At 41.7% G+C, this 16,756-nt stretch overlaps 2 protein-coding genes across 3 annotated transcripts in view; one reads left to right on the top strand and one right to left on the bottom strand.

Annotated features, from left to right (window-relative positions):
• Nucleotides 1-2,615: 2,615 nt before the first annotated feature.
• ORC6 (origin recognition complex subunit 6) lies at nucleotides 2,616-11,717 on the bottom strand. Its single transcript, XM_054452885.2, has 8 exons — nucleotides 11,463-11,717; nucleotides 10,396-10,885; nucleotides 9,030-9,159; nucleotides 7,617-7,780; nucleotides 6,988-7,077; nucleotides 5,347-5,459; nucleotides 4,937-5,005; nucleotides 2,616-3,568 (listed from the first exon to the last, which is right to left on the bottom strand). The coding sequence occupies exons 2-8, from the start codon at nucleotides 10,587-10,589 to the stop codon at nucleotides 3,441-3,443; spliced, it is 888 nt and encodes a 295-aa protein (XP_054308860.2). The 5' UTR covers nucleotides 10,590-10,885; nucleotides 11,463-11,717; the 3' UTR covers nucleotides 2,616-3,440.
• The window catches only part of VPS35 (VPS35 retromer complex component), a 27,726-nt gene continuing 21,863 nt past the window's right edge, over nucleotides 10,894-16,756 (top strand). The window contains exons 1-2 of one of the 2 annotated variants that reach the window (XM_054452883.2): nucleotides 10,894-11,035; nucleotides 15,344-15,442. In XM_054452883.2, coding sequence (XP_054308858.1) covers nucleotides 11,033-11,035; nucleotides 15,344-15,442 — 102 coding nt within the window. In that variant the 5' untranslated portion in view covers nucleotides 10,894-11,032. Of the gene's footprint in view, nucleotides 11,036-11,832; nucleotides 11,852-15,343; nucleotides 15,443-16,756 lie in introns of those variants that run through there. The other variant, XM_054452884.2, reaches the window with a different exon arrangement.

The raw sequence follows: 16,756 nt of genomic DNA, 5'->3' as shown, positions 1-16,756 counted from the left end.
AGCAAATCAAAACCACAATGAGATAACACCTCACACCCATTAGGATGGCTACTATTAAAAAAAAAAAAAAAGAAAAACTAGAAAATAAGTGTTGGCAAAGATGTAGAGAAATTGGAATCCTTATGAACTGTGGGTGGAATGTAATATGATATACACTCTATGGCAGTTCCTCAAAAATTTAAAAGTAGAGGCTGGGTGTGGTGGCTCACGCCTGTAATCCCAACACTTTGGAAGGCTGAGGAGGGTGGATCACCTGAGGTGAGGAGTTCGAGACCAGCCTGGCCAACATGGCAAAACCCTGTCTCTACTAAGTAAACTACAAAAATTAGCCAGGCGTGGTGGTGGGCGCCTGTAATCCCATCTACTTGGGAGGCTGAGGCAGAAGAATTGCTTGAACCTGGGAGGCAGAGTTTGTAGTGGGCTGAGAACATGCCACTGCACTCCAGCCTGGGCGACAGAGTGAGAGTCCATCTCAGTCAGTCAATCAATAGATTACCATATGATCCAGCAATCCCATTTCTGGGTGTATACCCAAAAGAATTGAAAAGCAGGGTCCTCAAGAGGTATTTGTACACACATGTTCATAGCAGCATTACTCAAATCAACCCAAGTGTCACATTGATGGATGAATAAACAAAATGTGGTATATACAACTGAATATTCAGCTTTAAAAAGGAACTTTTGACATGTTACAACATGGATAATCTCGAGAACATTATACTAAGTGAAAAAAGCCAGTCACAAATACTGTGATTCCACTTATATGAATCCTTAGTCAAATTCAGAGAGTGAATACAATGGTGGTTGTCAGGGGATGTGGGGAGGAATAGGGAGTTGTTTAATGGTTAAGTCAGTTTTGCAAGATGAAAAAATTCTGGAGATTGGCTGCAAAACAAAGTGACTACATAATACTTAACCATAAACACTTTAAAAATATTAAGATAGCGTATTTTGTTACATATATTTTACTACAATTTTAAAGTAGGTGAATGTGCTTAACTTTACAGGGTGATAAGTACATTGCTTTTGACTCAAAGCTAGAAATCTAAATCTTGGCACCAAATAATAAATTATATAGTCTCGTCTGTCACCCAGGCTGGAGTGCTGTGGCACTATCTTGGCTCACGGCAACCTCTACCTTCTGGGTTCAAGCAATTCTCGTGCCTCAGCCTCCTGTGTAGCTAGGACTACAGGTGCCTGCCACCATGCCTGGCTAATTTTTTGTATTTTTAGTAGAGACGGGGTTTTGCCATATTGCCCAGGCTGGTCTCGAACTCCTAAGCTCAGGCAATCTGCCTGCCTCAGCCTCCCAAAGTGCTAGGACTACAGGCCTGAACCATTGTGCTGGGTCTCAAATTACATACCTTCTTAATAAATGAGGAAGATTTATCAATTTTGGATCAAAGCCATAACAAGAGCTATTTAGTGAATGCCTTCTAAATGCCGTGCACTTCACAAATACAATAGTACCTTTAATCCTCACAAGGCAGGTATTTCTATTTTAGCTATTGTTATTTATTTATTTTTTTTTAAGAGATGGGGTCTCCCTGTATTGCCCAGGCTGGAGTGCAATGGCTATTCACAGGTGTGATCATAGCATACCACAGACTTAAACTCTTTGGCTCAAGTGGTCCTCCTGCCTTGGCTCCTGAGTAGCTGTGACTGTAGGTGCACACCACTGTGCCCAGCTTTTCTATTTTATAAATAGGAAAACTTAGGCTCAGTAAGATTTTGGGCTTTTGTTAGGGGAGAAGTGGCAGAGCCAGAATTTAAACCCAAGTGTGTGTGGTTCCAAAGCTCATGTTCATTCCCCAATACCACAGGCCTTGCCAGACATGCTTATGTTGGGACCATTTGATTGTGGTATTTCTTTAGCCTTAGTCTGCTAAAGTTCTAAAACTAAAAAGATAGGGGGAAAAAAGAGACATCACCTTTAGTCATTCTAGATCTATGTAGCAGGTATTATTCATTACCTGTAGCAGATAAAAGGCAACCATTATTATTACTGATGTCATTCTAAGTAGATTTTAAACATTTGGATGCAATCCCTTTATCATGGAAATATTTAATTATATCATATATTCTTAATTTTAGTTAAAATCATGTCTGCATGATGCCTTTAGCAACTTCTTACCATCCATGAAAAGGTCCTTTTCCATAGTCTTAAAATAAGTAGTATTTACTAAATTTACATTTTTCAATATGTAGATATTTAAAAAAAGCTTGATTTTATAAAAAGGTGGTAATGTTTAATTCATTATGAGACCTCCGTATGTGAGATTCTTTCTCTCTTCTAATATTTTCGAAATGCTTACTCATAGCAGGTACTGTCCTAAATGCTTTATATGTATTGGCTCAGAAACTCCTCCATATTATCTATGAGGTGGTACCATTTCTACTCCTACTTTATAGATGAGGCATAAAAAAGTTAGTTAATTTGCGAAATATTTCACAGGTGATAAGTGGCTGAGCAGGGTTTTAAAGTCTGATTTGAGTTTGTGGTCTGGTGGGCAGTGTGGCTCAGTGGACAGGAACTTGGGCTTTTTCCTGTTAGAGAAGACATAGCTTTTAGCATAAGAAGGATTCCCCCAAACTGATGAGAAGTACAACTTGAATGCATATACAAATAACATTTATTAACTTAGGCTGTACAATATATTGATTTAGTCAAATAAAAAATACCTTACACAAAAACTGAAGTAAAATCTGTAAGATGCCATTCAGACTGAATTTTATATTCTGAGTAAGACAAGGGACTGCCATTCACTTAAAGCAAAATGGCTCCAATTCCATTTATCTATCTCTCTATCTCTCTATCTATCTATCTACCTATCTATCTATCTATCTATCTATCTGTCTATCTATCTATAAGTCTCACTCTGTCACCCAGGCTGGAGTATCTATCTATTTAGGAGATAAGTCTCGCTCTGTCACTCAGGCTGGAGTGCGGTGGTGCAATCTCGGTTCACTGCAACCTCTGCCTCCCAGGTTCAAGTGATGCTCCTGTCTCAGCCTACTGAGGAGCTGGGATTACAGGCATGCACCACCACACCTGGCTAATTTTTGTATTTTTAGTAAAGATGGGGTTTCACCATGTTGGCCAGGCTGGTCTCGAGCTCCTGACCTCAGGTGATCCACCCACCTCGGCCTCCCAAAGTGCTGGGATTACAGGCGTGAGCCACTGCACCCGGCCTCCAATTCCATTTTGTAGGAGAGCACATAAGGCTATAGCAATCAGGCACTGTGGCTGGTCTAATGCTCACACCAGGGGCCAGCCCACTGCCCAGACTTAGCCTCCAGGTAGGCTGCTTTGCTATTTAAAGGCAACAGTCTTAGGATCCTTATCATAAAAGTTTAAACAAAATCCCAAAGCCATCAAGTCTTCCTGGAGGTGGCAATGTACTATCAGTTTGGAATGTATACCAGTCTGGAAGCTGAAATCACTCTGCTATAGCCTTTTGAGCACTGGCAGCATTTTCCAAAATTTTTCTTTTCCATTCTTCATAATCCTGTGTCAGATCTTCATCTTTCTGTGGCTTATGTGGCATCTCCTCTACCTTCTCCATTTCTGACAGAAAATTATCAAAAGCAATTTCAAAATTCTTATGCTTAGAAATGAAATTTAAAAAAAGGTAAACTTGTTTAAATTGTCTAAAATAGAAAAGATACTGAAATGACATGGAGAAATAGCAGTTATCACTTTTTTTTTGAGATGGGGTCTTGTAATGTTGCTCAGGCTGCACTCAAATTCCTAGGTTCAAATGATCCTCCCACCTCCACCTCCTGAGTAGCTGGGACCGTGGCTGGGACTATAGGCTCACACTACCACACCTAGCTTAGCTATCACTTTTTTCCCTCCCTTACACTCCAAGCATTCCAAGACATCTAATAGCTAATTCTATCAAGCACTTAACTGGTGCTTGATAGGCACTGAACCAAGTACTTTAAACAGCATTATTTCATTTAACCCCTACTACACTCCGTAATAGGTGATAATATTAATCACATTTTATAGGTCAGGAAATTGAGGCTCACAGAAATTATAGACTTTCTTAGAATCCCATAGCCAGTGGCTGGGCATAGCGGCTCATGCCTGTAATCCCAGCACTTTGGGAGGTGAAGGGGGCGGGTCACTTGAGCCCAGGAGTTCACGACCAGCCTGGGTAACATAGTGAGATCCCATCTCTATCAAAAATACAAAAATTAGCCAGGTGTGGTAGCACATGCCTGTAGTCCCAGCTACTCGGGAGGCTGAGGTGGGAGGATGGTTTGAGCTCAGGAGGAGGAGGCTGCAGTGAGCCAAGACCATGCCACTGCACTCTAGCATGGGTAAGAGAACCAGGCCATGTCTCAGAAAAAGAGAAACCAAAAAACAAGAAACATACAAACAAACAAAAAAACCAAAAAATCACATAGCCAGTAGGTGGTATTAAAACAATAATGCAGCCATTTGCCTGAGATTGTCTTTGTAGCTAAAGCTCTTATAAGCAAACTGGAACTTAACTTGGAAACATTTCTTTGTGGGGGGAAAATAACCTCCGAAAGACAAAAATAATCCCCAGCCAATCACAAACAGCCAACCAGCTGACTGGTTATACAACAAGGGACTTCCCATCAGACCATGCCCAGGTAAGACAAATACCTAGCTGTAGCTGCCCAGGCTGGTCTTGCACTCATGGGCTCAAGCAATCCTCCCGCCTCAGCCTCCCAAAGTGCTCGGATTACAGGAATAAGCCACTGTGCCAGACCAGCCATATTCTTAATTACCCAATAACGATGTTACTTCCATTACTGATTGCTTGGAAAACTGGTCTTATCAAATGATTCACAGTCAGAATTTACTTAAAACTGGACTCCTGTCAGGCAAGCTGCTAGAGCAGCACTGGGCTATTCACCGCATAAAATGTCATGTCAGTACCGTATTAGTAAAACTTACCCTTTGCTGGGGTTTCAACCACTATCTTCTTTCTCTTCCGTGGTGGAGTAGCTACATCTCCAGGTTCTCCTTTAAGAAGTGTTATCAAGGTTAATTTTTCTCCTGTCCTCAATTTCAGTATTTGGGCATGTTTTGGATCACAAATAAAATTAGACAGCTTAACTGATCAAATATGAGGAGAAGAAAAATAATCTTAGACCTCTCTTTTTGGCCTCTTGTCAGACTTGAGAATCATTTTCCAGGCACAGATTCATGGAATCATAGGTTAGAAACATCAATAAAAACATACCTGGTCCACATGTAATACGGAATTTAGGAAGCAGCCAGTTTACATATTTGAAAATATTGACTTTTACAAGCAAAAGTACTACATTTTCAAATGATGCATTCTTGAACTACAGAATACTTACTGTCGACCTGCTGTCCAATCTTCTCTAGTTGTTTATACAGTCGATCAAATATAGCTTTTTTCACACCGGATGTGGCTACCATTTTGTTTTTATCCACTTTCAGCTTTAGAATCCTACAAAACAATTTCATAAGTTGCTTTTCTCAAGATCTGTACAGTTTTCTTCTCTGGGCAACCAGATAATCAACTTATTTTCTTTTTGACCATGCTTTAAGAGCCTCTGTCTAGTTTTTTTCCTTCATTCCAAACATGTTATTATCTATGCTAAGTTGTTTAGTTGTTTATTGGACTGAGAGTTAAAATGCACATGGGATCTGTTTTATAACAAAAGGGGCACATAAAAGACATTTGCTGTAGTGCATCATGACTTTTAGAACTCTTTAGTAAATCTGAGATTAATTTAATGAATGACAATCATAGGACTTTTTTATGTTCCATTCATTTTAACTCACAGGATATTTATATTACAGGAATGTAACAACCCCACCCCACCCTGAAAATAAACTCTCCTAATAAGACTCCATAGCAACCACTAATTACAAACACAAAATAAACTTTTTCTTCAGGATAACAGACCTGTCAAGACCTTTTCTTACTCAGCGTAATATGGTTTCAAAAGTAGGGTTGACTATTCTCACTGTTTTCTACAATATCAGCTATACTCCCTCCGTATATGCACATACTTTTGTTGAATTGAAGAGATGTTTTCCACAAATGCTAATTAATACTCCTAGGTATGTACCTAATAGAGCCAAGCATACCAAAATTAGTGGGTAGGTAGTGAGAAATCCATTCTTTAAGGGCCAATTACATTTTGTTTTCTAAGGAGTTTTCTGGCAAGATAAAAATAAGATAACTCTAGACAAAGATATCAACAATTACTAATATTTCCAAGGTAACATTTCAGTATACACATAGATAACCTGAATCTGTAAGATTCAGACGTGAGAATTTATCACTAAAATGTTATAAATTCCTTGAAGAACAGTTGTAGCCAGTGCTTTTTTTTTTTTTTAGAGACAGTGTTGCTATGTTGCCTAGGCTGCAGTGTAGTAGCGTGACCATAGCTCACTATAACCAAGAACTCCTAGGCTCCAGCGAGCCTTCAGCTTCAGCCTCCCGAGTAGCTGAGAAGCCAGGATTGATGGCATGCACTGACACCCAGCTAATTTTTTTTTTTTTTTCCTTAAGAGATTGGGGTCTCCCTATGTTGTCTAGGCTAATCTTGAACTCCTTGCCTCAAGCAGTCCTCCTGCCTCCGCCTCCCAGTGTTGGGATTACAGGCGGGAGCCACCATGCCTGGCCCAGCCAGTACTTTTTAAAAAACATGAGCAGAAAATCACACATGAAGATTGTTTTAATGACAGATATCATCTCTTATAAAAGGCAGACTGAAATCAGAATTCCCAGCATATGTATACAGCTGCAATTTGGCTAGTGGAATTCTGGCAACACTAGTTCCAAGTTGTTAGCTACATTATGGGATAAACTGGGAATATGGTCACTTGGCCAATATTCCTAATATTATTTCTAGGGGAAAATATGCTCTGAATTGATATCAACTAAATTAGAAGTATTCCTTGGGGATGAAAAACCCACTTGTAAATTGGTAACTTTTTTGAATGTTTAATGAAATACTTACTTGCATGCTGAAAGCAGTGCAGCAGAAGTGAAAAGTGGCCTGGATAAGTCAAGATCTACTTGCTGTGTCTGGGGAAGACTGGACTCATAGCTAAAGGAGAAGTTATTGCAGAATTATCTGTTAGAAAATATTATTTGAAAAGAGACTGAAAGTGTAAACCAGAACTTACAAGCTTTTAAAATGGATATGTGTGCTGTCACTTAACATGAGTCATTTTTTTTAAGACTGAAAATTAACCAGAATAGGACAATGGATAATTTGTATCTATCAGTATAAATTTTCTGGTCCCCCCACCCCCGCCCTGCCCCAAGACGGAGTCTTGCTCTGTCATCCAGGCTGGAGTGCAGTGGTGCAATCTTGGCTTACTGCAACCTCCACCTCCTGGGTTCAAGCAGTTCTCCTGCCACAGCCTTCCGAGTAGCTGGGATTACAGGCGCATGACACCACGCCCAGCTAATTTTTGTATTTTTAGTAGAAATGGGGTTTCACCATGTTGGCCAGGCTGGTCTTGAACTCCTGACCACATGATCCACCCGACTTGGCCTCCCAAAGCGCTGGGATTACAGGCGTGAGCCACCACGCCCAGCCTATTGGTATATATTTTAATTAAGGTTCTTTATGCCCCATACCTTTTTAGTATCTTTGAAGCCATGTTCACTGCTTCTGTACAGCTAAACTGTACAGCTAGGTCTCTTATTCCAATATTTGAATTCAGGCCCAGTAAACACTCAAAAGATTTAAGACAGCTCTGATACGTCTCCTTGTTCAAACCAGAAAGTTTAATTAAATAAGCCTGTGAAAGGAAAAACACATACACAAACCATAAAAACCTTAAGTTCTATATATTAGTACCCTTAAACACTTGTTTAATAAGCAGTATAACTTTTCAAAATTAATTTTGTGGCAAGTCACTCCACCTAAAGGTTTAGCTTCATTTAGTCAAAAAACCGGTAATCATGTCAGGCTGAGGAAGTACTGCTTTCAAAGAGTTCAAACTATACAAAGGCAGGCAGTCATGCATATGCACAGATGATTTAAAATTATAACACAATATTAATATAGTCAAAACAGGCAGTAAAAAACCACAGGAAACACATGGATGGTTACTTGTGTTTATACAAAGGTGCTAACGTGTAATTTATTGGGAAAAGGAAGGAGAGAAGTAGCAGGAGTGGAGGAGGGGCGGGGTGGTGTGAGAGAGAGAGAGAGAGAGAGAGAGAGAGTGTGTGTGTGTGTGTGTGTGTGTGTGTGTGTGTGTGTGTGTAGGAGAGAAAGAGGAAAAAGAAACAGGAGGATCCACTGTGGGAAACCAGCTCTGTCTGGGAGACTTGAGGAAAGTTTCAATGTAACAATAAGGCAAGGTCATGTAAGACAAATAGGAGTTTACCAGAAGAGCACTGCAGGAAAAAAACAAGGTATTGCATTTTCAAAGCCACAAATCATTGACATGCAGAGTTTGTTAAGTGAATACTGCAGCTTGAGGCCAGGAGAGTTTGATGGTCATCAACAAAGCTTTGTTTTTAATATTACCATTTAATGAGTGTATCGTTATGACACAGGTGCTGTGTTAATGGTGTTATGTACATTTAATCCTCATAATAATCCAGTGAAATTGGATATTTTATCTTCACTTTATGGATGAGGACACTGGAGGCTAACAGAGGTAGCTAGTGTGGAGATTTGATCTCAACATGCAACTCCTCCTGACCCCAAAGCTTGTTCTCTCAAACACTGTGACACTGGAAGAAAAGCATAGGGGTTTGGAAATACGTGCTTTAAAAGGAGGATAATGCTAGCAGCAATGTGGAAGATGGCCTCTAGCCGAGAAAGAGGTGGTCAGGGAAAACAGTGAAGAGTAAAGAAAACATGGCAAAAAAATTTTTTCCAATGCAAAATGATTCTACAATATTTCCAGAATAACACACAAGAATAGCCAGGACAATTCTAAAACAAGAGTTTTTACTGGGGTTTAGTTCAACCAAAAGTTAAAAGAGCTTCAGTGTTGCACTGGATTATTCAGACATTCGGTGGGACCTACTTACCCTGTCCAAGGGGCACTTCATCCAGGAAGCTGCAAGGTCCAGGCACATGACTGCACTGCTGGTCTCCGTGGTGCGTGCAGAGAGGCCAACACACTTCACCCGGGACAGGCGCAAGTACTCCTCTGCTTTCCTGGTTAAAAGGGCAGTGTGTTCGCTACAACTTATTCAGAAGTTTGCTCAACACGTTGGTAAACAATGAATACAGCCTGGTGAGCTTCACACTAAGCCTAACTCCTGTGGCACGTTTATCTGGGGCTGGGAATGAAGGTCATATCCTCTGGGGAGAGGAAGACAGAACCAGCACTGACTCCAAACATCACTGTGCTCAAATGCTTTCAGGCAAAAGGAAGTTAAATTTTGTCAAAAAAATAACCCTTCTTTCCTCCTTCCATTACTGGAACAAGCATGAACTATCACAGAGACAGGTAGGTTAGACCAGGGTTCCTCCTTTCCTCCTATTTCCTTTAAATCAGTAGTTCTTAAACTTGATTGTAGGCGAAAATCACCTTGGGGACTTGCAAATTACTGGGTCCCAGGCCGAGTTACTGATCAGCAGGCTTGAGGTGGGATCCAAGAATTTGTATTTCTAACAAGTGACAAGATGATATGGCTGTTGCTAGTCCAGGAACCACATTTTGAGAACCACTGTTCTAAATGACTACCGAGTCCTGCAGGTGTGTCTTCAAATCTTTTAAGCGCTGTTTTCCTTGCCTTCCCTCGCCTGACTGCTCCACGTTTTAGCTACAATGGATTTATTTCGAACCCCGGATCCCGCTTCCCATCTCAAGGCTTTTTACAGGCCTTTTTACAGCGTCCCTGCCTGGGCTGCTCTTGCCATATCTTTCCTCGCCTAGCACCTGCCATCAATCCGGCCTCAGCGGGAACGGCGCCTGCTTTTCCGAGTTTTGTTTGTTTGCGTTAAAGGCAGCCACTAGGCCGCGCTCCACCCCAAGCCCAGTGGCTCTGGCGCATGGCCCGGTTAAGGTCTACACAGTCCTCGCCCTTACAGACAGCGGATTCTGCGCCTCGTTGTCGGGTTCGCAGCTATAAACCCGACTGCAGCAGGCGTTGGCGGAATGAGCGGAAAGTTCTCCCTGGCTCATTTTTCTACCACCGCGTGCCACCCACGGACAGGGCTGGCTGTTCCCCGGGACGTGTACCATCGCCGTTTGCCATCGCCCTTCTTGCCATCTCATTCAAGCCCACGGCCGGGAGTTTTTCTTGAAGTAGGCCCTAAACCCCGCCCGGCCCCAGCGCTCCCCGTCACTCCCGCGCCGCCAGTCGCCTGGGAAGGGCGCGGGCCTCACCTGAGGGCCCAGGGCCGCGAGGCGGAAGCCCAGCCCTGGTCTTGCGCGGCCGAACTCACCTCAGCATGTTGGGCTTGGCGAGGCCCAGGCGCGGGGCCAGGCGCCCGATCAGCTCCGACCCCATGGCGCCGGCACTAAAGCGAACAACTCCGGCGAACGCCGCGGGGCAACGAAACCCGCGCGCAGCGGCTGCACCGGCCAGTGAGAGCCAGGCCCCACCCCCGGCGCATCTGGATTGGTTAGGACAGGACATTGAGACCGTCCCACAAGCCAATCAGGGTCTTCCTTTTGCGCATGCGCATCACTAGCACTCGCCAACGCAGATGTGGTGAATGTGGACTTGTCGGCTCCCCTTCCTTCCATTCCTTCTTGAGAAACTCATCACACACTGCCTTTCCCTCCTGTTGTCTCCTGCCTGCCGCCGGGCGATCCCCACTGCCCTGCACCGCTCCGCCCACTCTCGCACGCTGTGGTGAGATTGGCTGGCGTCCAGGTCCGTCCATCTAGCGTTAAGTGGCCAGGGCCAATAAGCACGCGAGACTTGGGTTCCTAGAAGTAGGCCAATCAATGAGCCGCCTGTAGGGCCCGGGGGCGGGGCTAGAGAGGGTGGGGCTTGGAGGGGGCCGCAGAGTCACATGACCGCGGGAGGCTACGCGCGGGGTGGGTGCTGCTTGCTGCAGGCTCTGGGGAGTCGCCATGGTGAGTGCTGAGGGGGCAGTGGCACCCGGGTCGACCCTCCTTGTAGCCCCTGCTCTCTCCCACCGCCCCGCACCCCAGCGAGTGGAGAAGGGGCCCCACAGACCGTTCGGGATTAAGACCAGCCCGATTTGGCCTGCGGGATAGGGGACAGGAGGAGGAAGGCCGCGGGTAGGCTGATCCGGGCCGGGGTGGGCGGCGGCTCCTGGCTGCGGCCGTTGCTGAGAGACGGGGCGGCCTCTCTGTGGGTTGACTTGGCATGTAGGCTCTGGGGTCCATGAAGGCCTGCGGCCTCCTCTAAGTGGAATCGGTCACCTGCCCACCACGAGGGGACCTGTAGTCCTAGGTCTGAGCGTCTGGCCCCCAGGGCGCGTGGAGGCCCTGAGACTCGGAGGTGGCGCCGGGACCCGCCCAGATGTTGCGTTTCTACCTTTGTGCCTAGTTGTGCTCGGCCGTCCCCACGCCTTCCTGGAGGGGTCGCAGTGGTTCCTTGGCCTTTCTTGGCCTCATACCCGCCTTCGGCTGCAGTGTTTGTCAGCGAGTTCTGGGGACCTGCTTACATGAATTTCCTGGAAGGACTCAGGCTGTCTTCTAATCCTGACGGTCGCAAAGGAGACTGATTGTTTCCTTTAGCATTTGTGCATTGGGCGCACCTTGGCTCTTTTGTCTCGCCATTGATGAAATCCAAGTATTTGTCTTGCTGGAAGCAGTACTTCTACTTAGGGCCCCTCTATGACGGCAGCAAATCGTGGCGTGGCTGTTGGCCGGTAAACTTGAACTTCCTCAAAATGTGACTCTTTGTGTCTGGTTCCAACAAAGGCAAGTTGTCACTTGCATTTTATTAGCGTTTGACATAGCCTGCACTGTGTAAATAATTTTTTTGAGTATATACTGTATGTCCGCTTTAATTATCTTATTCACTCTGTGTTGATAGGCTTCTGTAAATCTGTAAGCCTGGAAATGTGGAGAGTAGTTTTCCAAGTGATCAGTTCATGATGACCTTTGCTTTGCTCTGCACTTTAGAACTGTAGACTTGAGAGGGCTGTTTGTGGGTCTCAAGCTAAAATGGGCCTAATCACAAATGTTAATTTGATTCCCATTCTGTAGGGTTTCCATTTTCTTCTGATTCATGTAGCTGTGAAGTACGGTCATTTACAAATGGAAAACCAGTTTCATGATTGAGGAAACATTGGTTAATTGGCTTGTGTTTAATGATAGCGTGCTCATATTATAACTGTTAAGGCTGTATGTGACACTTCATAGGAAGGCATCAAGCATAGCCGTCAGAATAGCTGTTGCTAGCATAACTACACTGTTTTATGAGTAATATATAAAAATAGATTGCTTTACTATAGCTTTATGTCTTCACTTGTAGCTTACTTTGTAATAAGTCATATTCTGTAATCTTCAACATTTTGTATTTACATTCCTATTTTAAGCTCAGTTGAGACAAAATAGAAGAATTTTCCTAAAATTGCATTCTTTTGTTTATACATCTCTAAATCTTTCTAGTCATTCTATACAAATGTTTTTGGAACTGATTGTAACCTCTTTATGGCCAGTTTCATTTGCTATATAATAAAAATTATCATACACAACAGCCAAAAGGTGGAAACAACCCATATGTCCATGGATAAACAAAATGTATTGTGTGTGTGTATATATAGATATATAATGAAATACTTCGTTTTTAAAAGGAGGGAAATTCTGACACATACTGCAGCATGGATGAACATTGAAGATATTATGGTCAGTGAAATAAGCGAGACGTAAAAGTAAAAATATTGTATGATTTCACTTAAATGAAGTATATAGAGTAGTCAAACTCAGAGAAAAGAAGGTAGAATTGCCTGGGGGGTCGGAATGGGAGTTTAATGGCTACAGTTTCTATTTGCATTTGTAAAGATAAAGTTTTAGAGATAGATGGTGGTAACTGTATTAATGTGAATGTACTTAATGCCACTGAACTGTGCATTTAAATGTGGTTAAAATGGTAAATTTTAGGTACATTTTACCACAACAAGAAGTCATTTTTAATTAAAAAATCCAGATGTATCATAAAGAAAAATAAAAAAAATTCAGATGTATCACTGTTTATCTCTAAATGGATCAATTGAACTTCATGAAATCTATTGATTCAAATTATTATTAAATCTATTGCGTCCAGAGGTAAGGAGCCAAAAAATTCCAAATGATGGCCTGGTTTCACTAAAGTTCAGAGAAGACTAGCCCATGATGAATAGTAAATTTCATTAAGTCAGAATCTTTAAATGCTGGTGTCATCCTTGCCTCTGAAACCAGCATTTTATGGTAATAGTTCCACTGGGATAAATTCATGTTCCCTTTAAGTGAAGTTTAAAAGATACCTAACTTTTTCTTTGAAATTTGTTTGTGCTTCTGAGGAAGAGTGCTTGCAGCAGAGCTCAGTTTGCTAGAGTTTTTCATGGGGAAAAAAAGGGAGGTGCATGGCATTGTTCATTATTCAGTTAATATTTTTCTCTTTCCAAAGTTAGAACAAGAAAAAGTTTTCAATTTTTATAAGCTATGCTAGTTCAGAAGTGGGTTTTATGTTATTCAGGTTTCTTTGTTAATCTCAAAATGAAATGTTGTTTTGCTTTTCTTAGATAATGAAAGAGACCAGATTTTACTTGCAGGTTGATGTGTAAGTCTTTGCCTTCCACCTCTTCAACTCATTGTGTGAGAGGCATTTTGTCTTTAGTCATTGTTTTAAAAAATAAAAGTGAAATGACATAACAAAAAGTTAACCATTTTAAAGTGAACAATTTAGTGGCATTTAGTATGCTCACAATACTGTACAATCACCACCTTTGGTTTCAAAACATTTTCCCTACCCCTAAAAGAAAGCCAGTGCCCATTAAGTGATTATTCCCCTCAGCCTCCCTCCTGGTAATCATCAGTCTACTTTCTGTTCCTATACAGAATATTTCATATTAGAGGAATCATACAATATGTGGCTTTTTATATCTAGCTTCTTTCATTTAGCATGATGTTTTCTAGGTTTGTTTATGTAGCAATACTTCATTCCTTTTCATGGTTGAATAGTATTCTGTAATTGTATGTATATAACCACAATTTGTTTATTCATCCATTAATTATTCAGTCTTTTTTTGTTAAATATCTAAACATTCTAAAACCAGTGTATTCATTTATGCAGTGAACATTTGTGGAGCACAATATATATCAAGCAGTGTGTTGGATCCCAAGGTTGTAAAAATGACCATCATTTATAATAATAATGTGATGCATGCTGTGTTGGAGATTTAAGCAGTGTTTATATGACTTGAAGAAGTGGTTAATTCTTTTTGGCATAGAGATTGAATTCATTTTGCAAGCAGATTTTTGTTGATGGCAAAGAGAAGAGTGTCTAGATATATTTTGTCCACTGTAGCTGTAGATCAGTATATCTGAAATGGTGTAAGCTATTTGAGGACAGTGCTCTTTATTGTTTTCTACTGTAAGTCACTAACAATTTTGGCTGTTTTATTTCTAGGCTGTTTAGTCTTTTGTTAAATATTGCCAAGGAGGGGCTGGTCACTGTTTTTGTAAACTAGTTCCTTAGTCTGTCTAAGAATGGACTGAAATGCAGATGATAAGTAGTCTAGAGGAAAAGAGAGGCTTTAGAGATTGGTTTTGGCTACACCTATCACAAGATTTCGATTGGTCAGATGGCTATGTCTGGGTTGGATTCAGAGTGTGTTAGCAGAACACAGCCATGAACTACCACTGCAAGTTTCTTTGAGGCCAGCCTACTTTCTGAGAGAGAGGCAATTGTTTGTACACATACTGTTCTCCTTTGTCAGTCTTATTCTGTTAACTTCAGCGATGGGGCATGACTCTGTGTGCAGCAGCTGTTAATAATTGGTAAATGGGCCGGGTGCGGTGGCTCACGCCTATAATCCAAACACTTTGGGAGGTCGAGGCAGGCGGATCACGAGGTCAGGAGATGGAGACCATCCTGGCTAACACGGTGAAACCCCGTCTCTACTAAAAATACAAAAAAAATCAGCTGGGCGTGGTGATGGGCGCCTGTAGTCCCAGCTACTTAGGAGGCCGAGGCAGGAGAATGGCTTGAACCCGGGAGGCGGAGCTTGCCGTGAGCCGAGATGGCACCACTGCACTCCAGCCTGGGCGACAGAGCTAGACTCCGTCTCAAAAAAAAAAAAATTTGGTAAATGGGTTTGAGGTATAGAGCTGGACATTGTTGGAGAAGGACTATGGCTAGAACTATAGAAATAACATACTTGCTAGAAGAAGGTGCTTGAGACATCAGTGGAATTTTTTATTTTTCAGCCTACAACACAGCAGTCCCCTCAGGATGAGCAGGAAAAGCTCTTGGATGAAGCCATACAGGCTGTGAAGGTCCAGTCATTCCAAATGAAGAGATGCCTGGTAAGAATGGAGATGTGGGAGGCACAGTTGCAGTTCGTGTGTTCCTAAAGAAGCATGTGCAGTGTCTTCTAGAGTCAGGTGTTTCTGGTAAATCTAATCTTCACCGTCTACCAGCATCTATCTTCAATCTCATCTCCCTCAAGCACTTTGTGGAGCAATTTCAACAAAGAGCCGTGTTTACTCACATGTATATTTATGGTTTGGGATTGTCTGTCTTCCCTACTAGAATACAAGCTCATAAGAATAAGAGACCATTCCTTTTATTTACATATTACTGTATTATTACCACACCAGTGTCTGACTAGAATTACTAGCCTCCTTGGTTCTATACCTCAGACCTGAGGAACACTTAACATATAATAGGTACTCAGTAAATATTTGTTGAATGAATGGATTTAAATGCTTTGCATTTGAATTATTCAGCTTTTTTTTCTAAATACCTTGAAAACTTTAATTTCTTTGCTGAATAGATAATTTATTGTAGAAGCTAGCTTAAAAATTATACTTAACACTTATTTATGTATTTTTATATTCTAAAACATAAAGTAAGAGATAATCTGTGTAGATACTGTTGATTCTCTGGATTAAAATGTAAGGAATTGAGCCAAATTGGTTAGTACTTTAAACTGTAAATTACCATGATGAAGATGATGCTATTTTACCTTTGTAAAATGTCTTACTGTGCTTTGTAAAGCATAGTAATATGCTCTTGTGTCTTTTATTGGTTTCATTCCTAACAAATTGGGAATGAAAAATAAATGTCTTGGAATGGAGAAGATGGGTTTGCTATTGCTTGCTTCTTTCTCTTCCTGCGTATGGATAGTGTTTCCTCTATCTCAAGGAATTGCTTGCATTTCTGAGTTAAGTGGAACATATGGGCATTGTGAGGGCTTGAAGAATGCAAGGGGAAAGCAAACTTACATGGATAGTCATTTCAGACAGCTCTGAAGAGTCTTTAACCCATGACAAAGCCATGTCAGGATAGTATCTTGCTTCACCTGAATCAGTATGCCAGTTCTCTTGATTGCAGGTAAAATGTGATGAATAGAGCTAGTTTCCTAGTCTCTATAGATCGAAAAGATGAGCATTCTGTCAGGAAGCTTGTAGTCTTAGCTATGTTAAGTCTTACTAAGAATCATGTATCTTTTTCTTTTTCAGTAGAGACGGCAAGGTGAACCGATCTAAGTTGATTTTTTTATGTGGTTAAAATCATTTAAGTGTGGTATTCTTTTAAAACTATGTAACAAGTCCTTGATGTAAAGACTTTGTACAACAATCAAGATAAATGTTTATTTAAATTAAGCATTCTCATCT

Source organism: Pongo pygmaeus, chromosome 18, assembly GCF_028885625.2.
Source record: "Pongo pygmaeus isolate AG05252 chromosome 18, NHGRI_mPonPyg2-v2.0_pri, whole genome shotgun sequence".
NCBI classification, from domain to species: domain Eukaryota; kingdom Metazoa; phylum Chordata; class Mammalia; order Primates; family Hominidae; genus Pongo; species Pongo pygmaeus.
Note: the sequence above shows the minus strand (reverse complement) of the source record. Positions and strands in the feature narration are given on the sequence as shown.

Coding starts and splice junctions, on each gene's coding strand:
- ORC6 (XM_054452885.2), bottom strand. CDS start 10,589: ATGTCCTGTCCTAACCAATCCAGATGCGCCGGGGGTGGGGCCTGGCTC. Junction 7,781..9,029: donor TGAAGTGCCCCTTGGACAGG/GTAAGTAGGTCC, acceptor TTCCTTTCACAG/GCTTATTTAATTAAACTTTC. Junction 7,078..7,616: donor GCTTCAAAGATACTAAAAAG/GTATGGGGCATA, acceptor CTTCTCCTTTAG/CTATGAGTCCAGTCTTCCCC.